This window comes from Tachypleus tridentatus, chromosome 6 (assembly GCF_004210375.1).
Source record: "Tachypleus tridentatus isolate NWPU-2018 chromosome 6, ASM421037v1, whole genome shotgun sequence".
Classification (NCBI taxonomy): Eukaryota; Metazoa; Arthropoda; class Merostomata; order Xiphosura; family Limulidae; genus Tachypleus; species Tachypleus tridentatus.
This window is the reverse complement of record NC_134830.1, coordinates 62658363-62675264: the sequence shown is the minus strand read 5'-3', so window position 1 is coordinate 62675264 and position 16902 is coordinate 62658363. Positions and strand designations below refer to the sequence as shown.

The 16902-nt window shown below is 33.8% G+C and overlaps 1 protein-coding gene across 3 annotated transcripts in view; it reads right to left on the bottom strand.

The window, feature by feature from the left end:
* The window catches only part of LOC143252676 (potassium voltage-gated channel subfamily KQT member 1-like), a 286359-nt gene that overhangs the window by 235527 nt on the left and 33930 nt on the right, over nt 1-16902 (bottom strand). Inside the window, exon 1 of one of the 3 annotated variants that reach the window (XM_076505182.1) lies at nt 3667-4827. The exons of the other annotated variants lie outside the window; for them this stretch is intronic. Coding sequence (XP_076361297.1) covers nt 3667-3827 — 161 coding nt within the window. The 5' untranslated portion in view covers nt 3828-4827. Of the gene's footprint in view, nt 1-3666; nt 4828-16902 lie in introns of those variants that run through there. 3 annotated transcript variants of the gene reach the window in all.

The window sequence follows — 16902 nt, the reverse complement described above, 5'->3', positions numbered from 1 at the left end:
CAAACAAACAAGTCAATTAATCATAACCTAAACTTGTAAAGTCTTGTCAAACGAACTGATGGTGTTTGGGTAACTTATTAAAGAAAATATCTACTTTAAAAGATCAAAACATACACATATACTTCAGATACAAATGAGATAAAGGGCAAAATATATATTATAGAATATCACAACTATCTGTAAATTACATTTCGATAGTTAAATTGGTAACTTTAATTTTCGAAATGAGATTGTCTTTCACATTTAAAAATTGAAACAATACATCATTTGTCTACAGATGTTGTAGCGTCTGGAAGCTGTCCTTATTTCAGAGTACGCTTGTTATTGGAAGTTTTCCAGCACATATACTATGTACAAAAAATGTGTAGGAGGAAAGAAAGCTTGCCTGTTTAACTACTTATACAGTTCAAGGGTTTCGAGAACAGTTGAAAAATAAGTAACCTTAACATTACACGAATATGTTCTTTCCCTCACTGAAACTTATTTATATTGGTTTTCATTTTAGATGTTTGTATGCTGTATAGGGAATAGAAACTTGTTTGTTTCGGATGTTCGTACGAACCTACATAACGCCACATAGCCGTCCTCAATTTTTAACAAGTATACTACAGAGAAGAAGCCAACATCCGCGCTACCCAATACTTAATATTTTTGTTCTTAAGAAATATAAAATTTATTGTTAATGAGGCATATTTATGGAAAATTATTAATGTTAAAATTTGCATGCTTATTTTTGTTTCTCATAATTCTCTGGTTTTTACGAAGTTATTAAAGTTGATTTATGAACTTCGAAACGTCCTACGTCATCAACATTTCGTGCATTTCGTACAAGTTAATGTTTATCTTTGAAACTCTCTCCAAAACATTTTACTGAAATTTCACTAAAAAAGAAGTTTCTAAATATGCTATGCATTTATAGAGAAATCTTTATAATGTTAAGTATCTGTTTACACACTGTAGGAAAATACGGCATATTATATGCTATAGTTTTATTCTTTTCATTTCTGTTATATTACTCGATGGCTTAGTGCAAATAACCGAATGGTTGAACGTGAACACTTTCAATACATTTATATTTAGGCTAATAACACGATCTGTTACATGTGGGACATGATTTAAATTAGTCATTATTATTCATTCTCTATCTGTTATTATCTATTGTAAAATTAAAAATTAAAGCTTGATTTAAAGTAAATGAATTGCAATTCCAATTCACCAGTCGCCTGTTTGAGAACTCAAACCTGGATGTGATTCAATCATAATTTTTTTTTATGTGTGTCGGAGTTTGACAGTTAAAACTAGACCATTACCCAAAGCGACTAAGCTGTTGTATGCTTGTTAAGTATTATTAGGCCATGACTCAAAATAGACAACGTTCGGTTCTTATGATGTTGTGTTCTGTTTGCCAGATAATATTCGGCCCTTACTCCTGGTAGTTTTGCTGGAAGATAAGGTAGTGGCATTCATGAAGAGGTAAGCAAGTAAAAAATAAAATGTTTGAAAATTTTACATTTTAAAACTTTCAAGGATAAGTACAAATAAGTGATGGTTTGAACAAAATAAATCTTGTGCAAAATAAATATTTAACAATTTCAGTTTTAACTTGATTTTACTGTATCGACCTCTCCGAATATAATGTAAAATTAAAACTCTACAAAATTCCCAAGCCAGATTCTCTCCCGTGTTTGAAGACGCCATTTTGGAACAGAAAAAGCCCTGAAATAAGTATTCAAGAACACGCTCGTGTGTCGAGCAGCGAATACAACCAGCTTCATGACAGCTGCTGTGTCTCTGTGTTTGTCCTTTGTTTCGTCGTTTATCTGTCAGTTCATATTAAGTCCTGAAACTAAAGATAGACTAAGTCTGGTTCTGATATTACTGTCACTTATTTTACAGTTAAAACAGGACTATAAAGCCTAGTAGTGGCAGTCTGCGTTTCCATTTGATCTTACAGGCGCTACTAAAGGCTAATCTAGTTTAATCTAACTTTTACTTTAAAATGCGAAGAATTTTCTACATCATCTTTAACACAAAAACATAAATATTGTTTTTGAATCACAGAAACACGAGTTTTTGTAATACAGTGCATCAACAAGTTCTATTTTGTAGGTATTTTAAAATTACATTCAGTATTGTGTGAATTAAAATACAGATTGAGATAATAATCATACGTATTGATACCAACAACTCCCTTTTAAGAACTGATGGAAGATGTTGTGACCTCTACAGAAATGTTTTGTTGTTATTTTTTACACCCTCTTCTCATATGACTGTTACACGTCTGAAATAATAACTTTAGTTGCTATCGGCAGATTCTGAAATTTGGATATAACGCTGTGAATATGTTCTAAGAGGTTAAAAAAAAGTTACTGCCAGTTTAAAGAGTTTCAGTACACGATCATTATCTAAATTTTTAATGTTGTGCATAATACCAGTGTTTCAAATTTCATATTCATGTTGCAAAGTGTCTGTTATTAGAATAACCGAATGTGAAAAATCAAACAAAACAAGATAGATTAACTTAAATTACAATTTCACTGAAGAAAACAACAAACAATATTATTGTAGAAAATTTAGTATTTCATTAAACACGTTTTCTCCATTCCGTGAAGGATATAGAAAACATCTATGGTTTGTTGTTTTAAATTAGCATACATGTTCTAATGAATGAAATCAATAACATATATCATTTATTTTTAATTAACAAACAGAAATAAGTGTCTTAAATTTATGCTGTTTGTTTTGTTTCAGCGCATAACTACACAATAAATCATCTGGGCTTTGTCCACCGTAGGGAATCAAACCCTAAAATTAAGCATTGTAAGTTCAGAAATATTCCATTGACACCAGGGGACTCGGCTTAAAAGACGATAACTCCCAGTTTAACCATCTTTTCATATAATCTCACAAGGAGAAGTTCTACATCCTACTAAACCTAACAACAGAATATTTAGAGCAAAGTTTGAGTATGAATATATATGTGCAGGGATATTTCCATATCAAGGAGCTTTCCGATTTTTATTTCAGTAATTGGTGGAACTTTGTACTCTGTGTGTGTGTGTGTGTGTGTGTGTGTGGTGAACCAATAGTTAATTGCATGAGTACCTGGTCAGTTGAAATTTTGTGCGACTTATCATGCACATCACGATATGACAAGTTTTTTTTTTATTTCATCTTTATAAAGACCGATATTTTTAGTGCAAACTCTTCTGTAACTTCTAAGTTTCAAATATCAGTTGTGCCTGATGAGACATCCAGGGTGTTTACACATAAATTTGCATGTTAATGAGCCTGGAAAAACTCCCATCCACACACCAACACACTTCTGTCCGAAATACATGTATATATGGGCATAGAAACCAATGACCAAAATCGGATTTTATTTACTGTGCTTGTTCAATCAATATTTACAGAGCTAGAACTAGGTAGCAGCACAAGTGATCTTCAGCCTAAAAGTTGATATATCATAAAATCCTTGTTCTTGATTGGAGGTGATGTGTAACTTATCACCTTTTGAAAATTGTACTAACATGAATACATTTTACCCGAGGAGCTGACTGCTAAAATTTTCTTGTTGTTTAGTATTAGAGCAACAAGTACGGATTTTATTTTTCTACCGTTTATCTCTTTCAAATTACAAATTAAAAAAGGAAAACTTATACTTACTGAAAAATGTGATAACAAACTGTTCTACAACCTCTAGGCCTCTCCAGGAAGTTGTAAACCTTAATTTGTTTCTTTCGGTAGCGGTAGTCCAAAGCGCGGCATGTTTTAATAGGTTTGCCGAGAAGATTCGTTCTGGATGGCTGCGAAACGGTCTTGATCATACCTTCCTCAACGTGTTGCAATTCCAGTTCGTTTCCCTACTTTTACACGAGCTATAAGTTGCTTCGTTGTCATAACAAACTGTTCAAAATTGTCTTGATATATCTTACCAAATGTACACAACTCTGGTACGAGACAGATTAGGTTTTCATTCCTCTGAAGTAGTGCATTCTTAAGACACGATTTCTTAGATACAACCGTAACAAAAACTGAAAACGAAGCGCACAAAATGTCAAATATTTCTCGTGCTTCATTACGTAATCACAACTAATATTTTTCCCTGTTTCTCTGAATGAATTAAGAAAGAAATATTTTTGTTTTCTAAATCTGTGATCAATCCATCTTTATATTGCCGAAGGAGAGGTTTCAACCAGTCTTTACAAATTTGTAGTACCAAATAATTTCTGATACAATAACTGCACCAATGAAGAGCGAAGAAACAAGTCCCCTGTTCCAATGTATACCCACAGTTAATATCCTCTGAACTGAATATTTTAAGCAGATGTTTAAGAAAAAGCGTTATTTTAGCCGAATCATTATTCAGTCCGTTCATATAACCCGCCTGTTTAATTTAGTAATAAAAATAAAATCATAATTTATTTACCTAAACACCTAACTGCAGATACATCATGACCAGTAGAAAATTCTATAGTGTTGTCTACCCTTCTAAGCTGACGTACGTAAATGCCACACATCGCGTTATGTCCGTTGCCAACATGTGCTTCACCCTGGCACACTGCACAAGCTCACTTTGTTCTAGCAAACGTGGCTGTTACGTCACAATAACAACCCCCGCCATGATAGGCGTTTCTTAATATCGTGAAAAGAAAAACAAAACAAAACATAAATATATATTATAGCACCTTAAGCAACAACAGAACTATTTGAAATATAAAAATCAGTATATAGCTTACACTCAGGAACTGAGCCTTAGTCAACATGATGCAAATGGTAAAACACAAAAAGGTCGACTAACCAGCTTTCCTGGGTAACTGTTTACTGCGACGAGTTCGTCTGAGAAGAGAGCGAGGCACATCGGTGCTTTTCTGCTTCTGTCTCTCCCTCATGAAACTTTTACTGTTTGTTCAAGTAGTTGTCAAAGAATAAATCAGGAAAAATATTATAACAACAAAAACTCCTCTGCTTTTATCTACCTCAGGAATTAAGTTTGTGTTTTGAAAAACACAAAATTCGTGATAGACCAAACTAATTCTATGTATTGTATTGTTTGAATTTTCACAATGTTCCAAAAAGGAACGTAATGTATTGTTGTAAGATATTCTTTCAAACGTTTGATTGAGAAGTTTTGTATTGTTTACAAGACATAGCAATTCTGTATATTGTTTTAATATTCGTAGTGTTAAAAAAATGTAATGTATTATTGTAAGATTTTTTGTTGTCTTTCAGTTTGAAGAAGCTTTGAAGAAGCCGCAAAAAAGAAACTTTGATTTAAATAAAAATATATTCTTTCATATATATACTTGGAGTGTCAAAATCGTTTTTTCTTAACATTTACCAAAATTGTAAGGTATTATTTTATCGTTTTGAATCAAACGGTTTGTATTGTTTGAAACACATAGTAATGGTGATGTGTGATGCCTAGAAATTTCTTGTATTTCTACATCCGAAATGAAGCCTTGAATTTTTTTGAGACTTCAAGAAAAACAACTATTGTAATATAAAAAGAGTTCACCAGTCAGTTATTGAGCTATTTCAGTACTCTACATTCTTTTGAGTTTTTGTCGTAAATACGAGAGAAGGTGTAACAAGTAACTGTTATTTGATCATTGGGGCTGTCACTTTGTTATAATCTATGTTGTAAACTTTCAGTTGAAAAAATTAAAACTCTTTTCTTCCATTGTGACAATTTCGCACAAAGCTACACGAGGGCTATGTGCGCTAGCCGTCCCTAATTTAGCAGTGTAAGACTAGAGGGAAGGCAGCTAGTCATCACCACCCACCGCCAACTATTGGGCTACTCTTTTACCAACGAATAATGGGATTGACCATCACATTATAACGCCCCCACAGCTGAAAGGGCGAGCATGTTTGGTGTGACGAGAATTTGAACCCGCGACCCTCAGAAAAGGAATCGAACGCCTTAACCCACGTGGCCATGCCGAGCCTATTATATTGTAACAACCATTAGATTTCAACTTATTGTATTATATTATTTATATACACGAAAATCCTCCCAGTAGCTCAGCGTTATGTCTGCGGACTTACAACGCTAAAAACCGGGTTTCGATACCCCTGGTGGGCAGAGCACATATAGCCCATTGTGTAGCTTTGTGCATAATTCAAAACAACAAAAAATTATCCGTTTCATAACATATAATTAGTTAATGACCAAAGTGTCACTGGGTTTTATAAGTTATTCATATAAAATATTACACCTATAAAAAATCTATATATTGACCAAACTTTTTTTTTATATAAAAGGCCTTCCACTCCGACAATTCACTCGTTTCTAATGTTAGCATTTTTAGTTACATTTGTTATATATGCTTCATATGTATAGACAAAAACTGCTCAAAAGTTAGAAAATGTGTCCATGTTTATTTATTTTTTATTATTATTGTGTGGTGTATTCACTGTTACGTTTCTGGACATAATTTCAACAATATATTTTAGTATTAACGCTTCGAATGGTTTAACAAAAACTAAGTAATTCGTTTAAGTAATACTCTGAGTTAATAGTGTAGAAAAACAATTAGTATGAGTGGATTTATTTGTTGTAACGCAATGGGCTATCTGTGCTGTATCCACCGCGAGTACTGAAATGGATTTGTAACGTAATAAGCCCACAGACTTATCGCTGAACCAGCGGGAAGGGGGTGTATACGTAGAATAGCTCTAGCATACGATTAAGAACATGTAAATATATCTTCAACTGACAGTTCTTGTGCACAAATATATTAAAATCAATTGACGATTGTAGCATTTAAAAATAGGTTATTTTGCATTTTCAAATGTAGTTGTCAACTGATCTTATTAAGAAAATCTAATTAATTGGCTTGATATTTCTCGCAGAAATGTAACATCACAATAAATAGTGTAATGGAGTTTTACAATTAAGACTAACTTTATAAACACTGTTATACATGATTCAGTTAAAAACAAACAACAATATAGAATAAGTTGATGTCATTTGAAAAGGATATAGCATGGGTGTGACATGGTGGTTAACGTACTCAAATTATAAATTTGAGGATTCATGGTTCGCGTTCTGTTGCGGAAAAAAGAGGAAAATCCAGATCCCACTGTGCAGTCAGACAACAGCAACCTAAGGGTTAGTATTGGTTGGTATCTTTGCTTTAGCTTTTGTGTTCAAAATTAGGGACAACTGTGCGCAGATATCCCTCTACGTGGCTGTGCACGAACGTACTTAGACTTCTATAAGTATTGCGGAGAATGTTATTTTAAGTAGATTTGATAACGCTATCCCTCGTTACAATAAAACGGCATAGTTTTCAATCAGTGATGTTTTTTCCGAGGTTTTAAGAAAACAAGATGAAAGTCTTCTAACTACATATATATATGTATATACACACAAAATATATGAATGTTACTTAAGTTTTCAACCTGCAACAATATATACACATATATACACAAACGTAAGGTGTGTACGTTATTTACGTTTTTCAATTTGACAGCTCATTACAACACATAAGAATGTCTGATGTCCATCATCCTTAAATGTCAAGTTTCACACATATTTTACTAAATTATTTTAATATTAACAAAAATAATTCTGACAGATTCTTTATGAGTATTATAATTCTTATTTTTAGTTTTATAACACTATAATCAGATTTATAGCTTGTTTATAATATATATGTATATATATAATCAAATTGTTTGAAAATGGATACTTTGATTTACTTTGGTTCCCGTCTTCTGAAGAGTTTCCAAATCGTGGAAGTACTTGATGTGAAATAATTACAATATTATTGTAACGTCTTTTACATTTGAGCGAGCTCATTTTGGTTATTCGGTAAAGAAAATATAAAGTCCATTCTATATTATATATTTAAAAACGTTTCGACTTTCTTCGGACATCGATTAATGTCCATTTTAAATAGGATATTTAAAATTTACTTGCGCAGATAGCCCTCGAGTAGCTTTGCGCGAAATTCAAAAACAAACTATACAGCATTAATAGAAAGCCATCTATAAATAAAATAGAGTGATTTTTTACTTCCATTTATAAACGAGTCAGTTTATTGCATTTCCCCCCTGTTTTACTTACATTATTATATTTTAGATTGCATTAAATTTCATCACATTAGTCCAAGTGGCATCTTGTTTCATTGATGAACATATAAAACGTCAAACATGTTAACATCGAGATTAAGAAAACTATATACTATTATACATATATAATTTCTTATTAACTCAAAAACAAGCAGAAAGAAAAACGCTGCATCAACTGAAAATATTCCAGTGTATAAACTACGATGTGGGATTATAAAATGTACCTTAGGCTTTGCAGGTGATTACAAAAGTAGAACCTACATAGCTGTGGGGATACGCTGTCTATAAAGTCATTTTTTTTAAAATTGTAGGTTAAAAATACGATATCGGTAACATGGATGTATGGTACAGTCTACCGTTTTTCTATTGTGTAATTTCAACAAACTAGCCTTTCAAATAATATAAACCCTTACAACTTCACGCACATTGAAAGAGAACTGAACCTGTCTATGAAATACTGTTGACTTTTTCATTAATATTATTTTATTTCTAAGTTTAGCATAAGAGAGCATAATATTATTTCCACATAAGGTCGACCACCATCAGAGTAAACCAAATTTGACGTATTTAACCTCTAAACTCTTACTATAATGTAAGAAAACGCGAAACGTTCACTAAATACTTCTTTTTTTTTTATAAAAGCGTAAATTATTATAACTAGAATTTCTTTGAAAGGATTTTCGAAATCTAATTTATACTAAACAATTTCATTTTTAATCTACGAAGAATTTCACATTCAAAATAACTTGTTTCTTTATTTTAAATTTCGCGCAAAGCTACTCGAGGGCTATCCGTGCTAGCCGTACCTAATTTAGCAGTGTAAGACTAGTGGGAAGGTAGCTAGTCATCACCACCCACCACCAACTCTTTTACCAACGAATAGTGGGATTGACCGTCACATTATAACGCATCCATGGCTGAAAGGGCTAGCATGTTTGGTGTGATCGGGATTCGAACCCACGACCCTCGGATTACCAGTCGAACGCCTTAACACGCTTGGCCATGCCGGACCTTCAAAATAACCCAAAGCTATTTTGTGTAATCAAAGAGATAGAAGTAATAGAGCATTTCCAGCATAGTCTTCATTGAGTGAGTTAAGTGATACATCTTACACGTTCTGAGACTAAAGTTAATATTTAGAAGGTAATTAAGACGCAAATTTAACTTTACTGTAACTTATTACAGTGAAACAGTTGATATTATTTTTAAGGAATGCAATATTTGACACAGTTTAGTTCTTTCCTCAAGAATAGGTTTTAGATTTTCTGTTTTAAAAGTATTAGTTTTTAAAGAGTATCTGATTCCGAGAGCAAATATTTTACTAAATATTTCTTTTGTTTGCTTGCTTGCTTGCTTTAAAATTTTCACAAAAAGCGTTATATTAGCATATCAATTCTCAGTTTTAAAATGAGAGACCAGAGACAACAGTAAGACTCAATAATATAATCAATCTCCAAGCGGTCACATGGCCCCAAAGAGCGTAGTGCGTTTTTTGTGGTTATGAGCCGCGAAATTTTTTTTCTTCCAATTTACAGTCAGAACACGCTAACCACTAAACCAACTCCGGCCCGTCTTCTCGACTTTCAGAAATTTGTAACTTATTGTTCGTTACCCTGTATTTTCCTTTATGTATTGAACAAAAAAGTACGTCTTATTATTATAATGATGGAAAGCAGATATCATGTATAATACAAATAAATTCAAAAATATTTTTCTCTTTTCATATTTCCATCCAGTGCTTTTTGAAAAGCCGAGCTAAAAACTACATGTTTAGTTTGCAGAAAATGACTAGAAACTACTTCGGGCGTTATAGACAGTTGTTCTTTCATGAAAACAATTTTTTTTTTAAAGTTGTGTTGATTCGTGAACTACAGTAGACACAGTTTATAATTAAATCAGTCGCCACCGTTAAAAAAATAGTAACATAAACATTAACGTAACAAGAGTAGTAACTAGTGTTAACGAGTTCTGTTTATTATGTCTCTCTTTAATGTTGCTTTCGTTAGTTGTATCAGTCAGAATGCTTAATATATCTAATTTTAATTCATTCCTCGTGATAATTTTATTATAAAGATTATTTTTCATTGTTAGTGAAGCACATTAGTGAAGGACAAGCCTAAATATCTAATATGCTAAGAGCTGGGGTATGCAACTTAAGAAACAATGTTAGTCAGCCAGTATATCACCAGTAATATACTCATTCGTGTCCTAGTGAGTCAGTTTATTACCAGTGATATACCTCATTCGTGTTCTAATGAGTCAGTAAATCACCAATGATACACCTCATTTGTGTCCTAGTGAGCCAGTATATCACCAATGATACGCCTCATTCGTGTCGTAGTGAGCCAGTATATCACCAATGATACATTTCATTCGTGTTCTAGTGAGCCAGTATGTCACCAGTGATATACCTTATTTGTGTTCTAGCGAGTCAGTAAATCACCAATGATACATCTCATTCGTGTCCTAGTGAGCCAGTATATCATCAATGATACACTTCATTCGTGTCCTAGTGAGCCAGTATATCACTAATGATAACCTCATTCGTGTCCTAGTGAGCCAGTATATCACCAATGATACACCTCCTTTGTGCCCTAGTGAGCCAGTATATCATCAATGATACACTTTATTCGTGTCCTAGTGAGCCAGTATATCACTAATGATAACCTCATTCGTGTCCTAGTGAGCCAGTATATCACCAATGATACACCTCCTTCGTGCCCTAGTGAGCCAGTATATATATCACCAATGATACATCGATATTATACATTTTCTACAACATTTCCCTTAATTAATCTGATTTCGAAGTAGGGTTTTCTGCGACATTAATTATTAAAACACATGCCTCACCTGTTGGAATTGAATTGTGTAGCTCGTGTATCACTGACGATCATACATGCAGAACAACATTAATTTGTACTTTGTCTTGGTATTCAGCAGTGAACATCTATAGCGGTTTATAGTCCAAAGCGTGACTACAACGTCTGAAAACATTTATAATATAAATATAAATAAATATTTAAAACGGCTATGAATATTTGGTACACATTGTAAAATAGTTTATTCTTAGTTCTAGAGTCGACGTGTTAATAAATAAGGGTCGCAAAGTACTGAAAATAATGTACTTGAACCTTATTACACTTGGTTTGGATTAGTGAGTTGAGAGAAAGAAAATACGACTTTCGCGCATGCGTTAATTTTCCTTACAATCCTTTGTAAAAGTCAATGGTATTACCTTCCTTAGGGTGTTGTATAAAGTTGTTCCTATTAAACAAATTGATTAGTAACTTTACAATGCGATGTTACTTTATGCCTAAAGTTAATGTTTTACTTCCTTGAAACAGTATACCGTATGTGGCGGAAAATATTTTAGAGTAGATATATATATGTATAGTCATAGGTTAAAATTAAGTCCAAAAATAAACCTTTAGAAGTTTAACGTGATAACGTAAAAATAAATAGACACCATAAAATGTCTTCACTATCAGAATTAAAACTTTCGATTTTTAACAGAGAGACTGCTTACGTAGAAAGAAAGAAATCGTTAAGAATGAATTTCTACAATAATGAGATGAACGTTAAAAAACAAACATATTTTATAACTCTCTAAAATCACTTTACGTTCCAATAAACTCTCATTTTAGTTTCTTAACAAATAAAGAATCTCGTTGGAAACAAGTACTTTTAAGTACACAAGTCAGACAACCGTCTTCTCCATAAGGAGCTTAAACTTAGCTAGTAATAATATATAGCTTATTAAATCATTGACATGATACTTTTAATTATAAAGATTCGCCAATACAAGCACACACTCACACACAGTTATGGAACATCGTACTCGTTGTTCATACGCTAATTTTTATTTTTTACTTACTTACTGCCCTCCGCTAGTACAGCGGTATATCTAAGGATTTACAACGCTAGAATCAGGGGTTCGATTCCCCTCGGTGGGCTTAGCAGATAGCCCGATGTTGCTCTGCTATAAGAAAACACACACATACTTATTTACATGTACAGTATTTATAAACATTTTCGATTCTATGTTTGTTTGTTTGTTGTGAATTTCGCGCAAACCTACACGAAGGCTATCTGCGCCAACCGTCTCTAATTTAGCGGTGTAAGACGAGAGGGAAGGCAGCTAGTTATCACCACCGACACCAACTGTTGGGCTACTCTTTTATTAACGAATAGTGGGATTGACCCTCCCATTATAACGGTCCCACGACTGAAAGGGTGAGCATGTTCGGTGTGACGAGGATTCGAACTCACGACCTTCACATTTCTCGATTCTATGAAGCAGACGATTTACTATTTCCGTTATCGTAATAATAGAATAATATACTATTCACTTCTCAGACGTACTCAACTTCAACTGTACGAAAACATTAAGGTTTATTTTGGAATGTCATCTTATGTCTCCTTTCGTCTTCTTCCACACACGGTAAGTTTACCGACTCACAATGCTCAAGTTAAGGGTTCGATTCACCGTGATAAACAACTGTCGCCATGTGGGTCAAAATTTGAGTTTCTCGCAGTGGTCTGAATGTGGATGACCTATTGCGCAACTCTGCCCTAAAACGTATCTTACTTAATCGTTTGAAAAGCGATTTAACCTACTGTTAAAATTTTATAAAATTGTACATGCGTAAACTATTGTTCAAGTAGTGTCGAAAAGTCTGAAGTTGCTCGCACCCAAAGCTCAGAATGCCGTCGTTGTTTTTATTCTATTTCATTTTCTGACACGATATCCGTATAGCACAGGTAATTAAAAGGAAGAAACTTTTGAGAGTTAATGTTCGTGTTTCTGAAAAATATTAGTTACGATTCCTTTGTTATCCGTAACGACTGAGCTTATTGAGTTGTGTTATTTCATCTTTAACATTTGTTAAAGGTTAATGAACTGGCGAGAAGTCCTTTACTACTACTTCACATCAATTTTTTTTCTATTATAGGCGAAACGGCACAGCATTGAAATACACACACAAAAAAACGCACGTATAAAAAGAATATTTTTGAGCACTTCGTTGTGTAAATAGTTTTCGTGTACTTCAACAGAAGTTTCAGGAAAATGGCAATGTGAAGGAAAATGTGTTCTGTTGCTCTTACTGATTAGTGTTTCGTATGAAGCATCTAAGAATTACGACGAGTTATTCTAACAACTTAAAATTATTTGCAGTGTTTCTGAATGTTTAATGAAAAATATTTTTTTCCAAACAAATTACCTCAATTTGATTTTCAAAGCAAACTTACGTGACAAAATTTAGCATAAATTACGGATAAAATGAGATTGTTATGAAACAGTAGTCAATTATGCAAAAACTATTGGGTAATTCATTTTATAAACAGAAAATGCTCGGTGTACGGCACACACACAGGACGTCTAATACAGAGAAAGAATTCATTATGTGTAAGAAATATTTGAATTAAAGAGCTTAAGCTTGCACAACGAAGACAGCACTCGTACGAAGTTTGATTATACATTCCGTGAATTTTACATACATACCAGGAACCTACACACAAAACAAGCAGAGAACTGTGCTAATCTGCGTTATACCAATGTTTTTCGCCTGAGTTAATACTGTTTAAAAGTTTGCTTTACAACCGTCATTGCATCTCTAGCCATACACCTATAGAAAACTTGCACGAAGAGATAACTCATAGTTCAACGACAACAACAAATTTAAAATATATGTATTTCACAGTTTCATCAAATACTTTATGTCTAACTGTTTTACTTGTGATATTATTTGTAAAATCATTGGTTGTTGTTTTCGTTGGGCAGAGCAACTCAAGGAGTTATCAGTACATCCTTTACCACGAAGACTCGAACCCGAGGTTTGAGCATTGTATGTTCGTAGAAATGTATCTCAGAACAGCTGGTGTGGATATTATCACTTCTTCTAATAAAGAACGTTTCGACCTTCCAAGGTCATATTCAGATTAACCTCACAACTCTGGCTAACTGCGTACCTTGCTTTGTGGAAGGTAATGATTAACTCAGCTAACTAATTAAGTACTTCTCCAAAACCAAACATCTACCAGAAAATGGAACACTGCTATATTTCATGGAGTATTTTATCCCCTTCTTGGGATCAAAATTCTGAAACAAAACAGCACATGAACATTGTTAGACAGTTTCCAGTTACCATTAAAAAATTACTGTAATCTTGTCAGCTAACTGTGGTTGATAGAAGCCAAAAAAGAGTATAAAAAGTATAAATATTTCAAGGCTTTGTTTTTTCCTTATTTTCAAAACAAAAATCCTAAAACAGTATAACCCTTGTATACGCTCTGATAGCTTTCAGTTATGACATTAAATATTACGGTATTCGAGCCAGCGAACTCTGAGTGATGGATGTTAAGAAAGATACATAGTGGATTATCTTTATGGAAAGATGATTGCTTCAGCTTTATACTTCTTGATCTAGAAATGGTGCTAACCATGAATGTTATGAGATAGGCCCCCCCTCAACAAAAAACACGAAAGAAGATCTCGACCATGCATCTAGATAACTCTGACGGTATAATTTCTAACTTAGGTTAAAAACTGCAATATAAGTACCAACTCAAGGGCAACAAGTTCGTAATATAGATCGACGGTCGAGGTTTATAAAGCGTTAAATTTACAAATCTACCTCAGCCACACCAACCAGATCTCTTTTTAATTGAGCTTTTGATGATAACATTACGTAACTTGATTTTAAACGATTTCTCATTCAGTATTACCTCCAGCTAGTGTAATTACATCAATCGAGCTCGGCATGGCCAGGTGGTTAGGGTGCTCGACTTGTATTCTGAGATTCGGAGTTCGAATCACCGTCACACCAAACAAGCTCCCCTTTCAGCCATGGCAGCGTTATAATGTGACAGTCAATCTCATTATTCGTTGGTAAAAGAGTAGCCCAAGAGTTGGCGGTGGAAGGTGATGACTAGCTAGCCGCCTTCCCTCTAGCCTTACACTGCTAAATTAGGGAGGGCTAGCGCAGATAGCTGTCATGTAGCTATGTGCGAAATTAAAAAAACAAACAAACCTTCTAATCGATTAGCTCTCCCATTGGCTTAACAGTAAGTCCGAAGGTTTGCAACTCTAGAAATTGAGTGTCAGTAACTATGGTGGGCACAACATAGATAATCCATTGTATAGCATTACGCTTAATTACTAAAAAAAGAAACTGATAGTTCATTTAATTAATAAGCCTAAAGATGTTATAATGAGCGATAAAAAACTTCAAGGAACAATCTCTGGCCTTTACCACCCATTCACTTTCTCACAATAAGCTTTCGCTTGTAACAAGTAATATCCGATATTCGATTCCCAGACAGCAGATAGCCCACTGAGTAATTTTTTTATTTATACCAAATGGTTGGTAGCTACTTAAAACGCGCACGCCTTTAGCGGTTTTGATTTAATAGTCGCGTTATATTAGAACGATTTATCGAAACTCAAAGAAGCTTGTTTGTTTGTTTGTTTTGGAATTTCGCACAAAGCTACTCGAGGGCTATCTGTGCTAGCCGTCCCTAATTTAGCAGTGTAAGACTAGAGGGAAGGCAGCTAGTCATCACCACCCACCGCCAACTCTTGGGCTACTCTTTTACCAACGAATAGTGGGATTGACCGTCACATTATACACCCCCACGGCTGGGAGGGCGAGCATGTTTAGCGCGACGGGGGCGCGAACCCGCGACCCTCGGATTACGAGTCGCACGCCTTACGCGCTAGGCCATGCCGGGCCCTCAAAGAAGCAAACGTGTAGATTAAACATTAACTAATCCATTTCGTTCTGTGTTTTCTAATTGCAGGAGCTGAGTTTTAGTTAGAAGTGCCATCTTTGATGATTTCAGATGGCACGAATATTTCTTTCAGTCTAGATTGTATCTAATTAATTTATGTCTTTGTCAAAAACACCAGGAAATGATATTTGGTAGAGAAATTAAATACTGTAATATAGGTTCCCATTGCTTTATCAAGACATTTCTGTGATATTTTTGATCTAGAGGGGTAAAATATTAGACCTGCATATCTTGTTTATTGGAAGCAATTTCAATTCGAAGTGGGTAAAAACATCATAACCTGACTTCTTTAAAAATAATTCAGTTACACGATGACTATCTGCGCGAAATAAAAGAAACACAAACAGAGTGATCCACTTTATAGTAAGATATCACATGTTTCTTACACAATCGGCTGTGTAAATAAAAGTCATTCAAGCACTGTATTAGAAACAAATTATAAACCATCTGGATGGACTGATCTAACGCGTTGATTTCATTTGATAAATTCTGACTTGTTTAACCGAAAATGCGTTCTTTAACAAAATAAATAGAACCACTCTTGGCTTTAAGCAAATATAAAAAGCTTACTTTGGCAGAAAAATTTGTTTATGTAATTTATTTGTTTTCTACTTTTCTCTTGGGAAACGTTGTTTTAAAAGATTCTTGTTCTTTTACCTCCGGATAAGATTATGAAAATTTAATAAAATCTTTACTGTTAAGTACTTCAGAGAAAGTTGACACTGACTGCATGGTTGGTTACATTTGCAGCTAATTCTTCTATAGTAAATTTGTAACGTTTATGATGCGTGTTATAGCTCATTACTAATATGCTTTTTGCTATGAAGAGATTTCTAAATCAAAAATAATTTCAATGATCTTGTCTAATTTCTTTGTTAAATTATTAGAGTATGTTATAAATTACCGAGCGCTTTGCATTTGTGATTGGTGGAACTCTCAGAAGGAAATAAAAGTGTTAGTTCAGTATAATGAATAAATTCCAACAGGTTCAAAACAAATCCTTTCTTTATAAAGAAAGTTGTAGAAAAT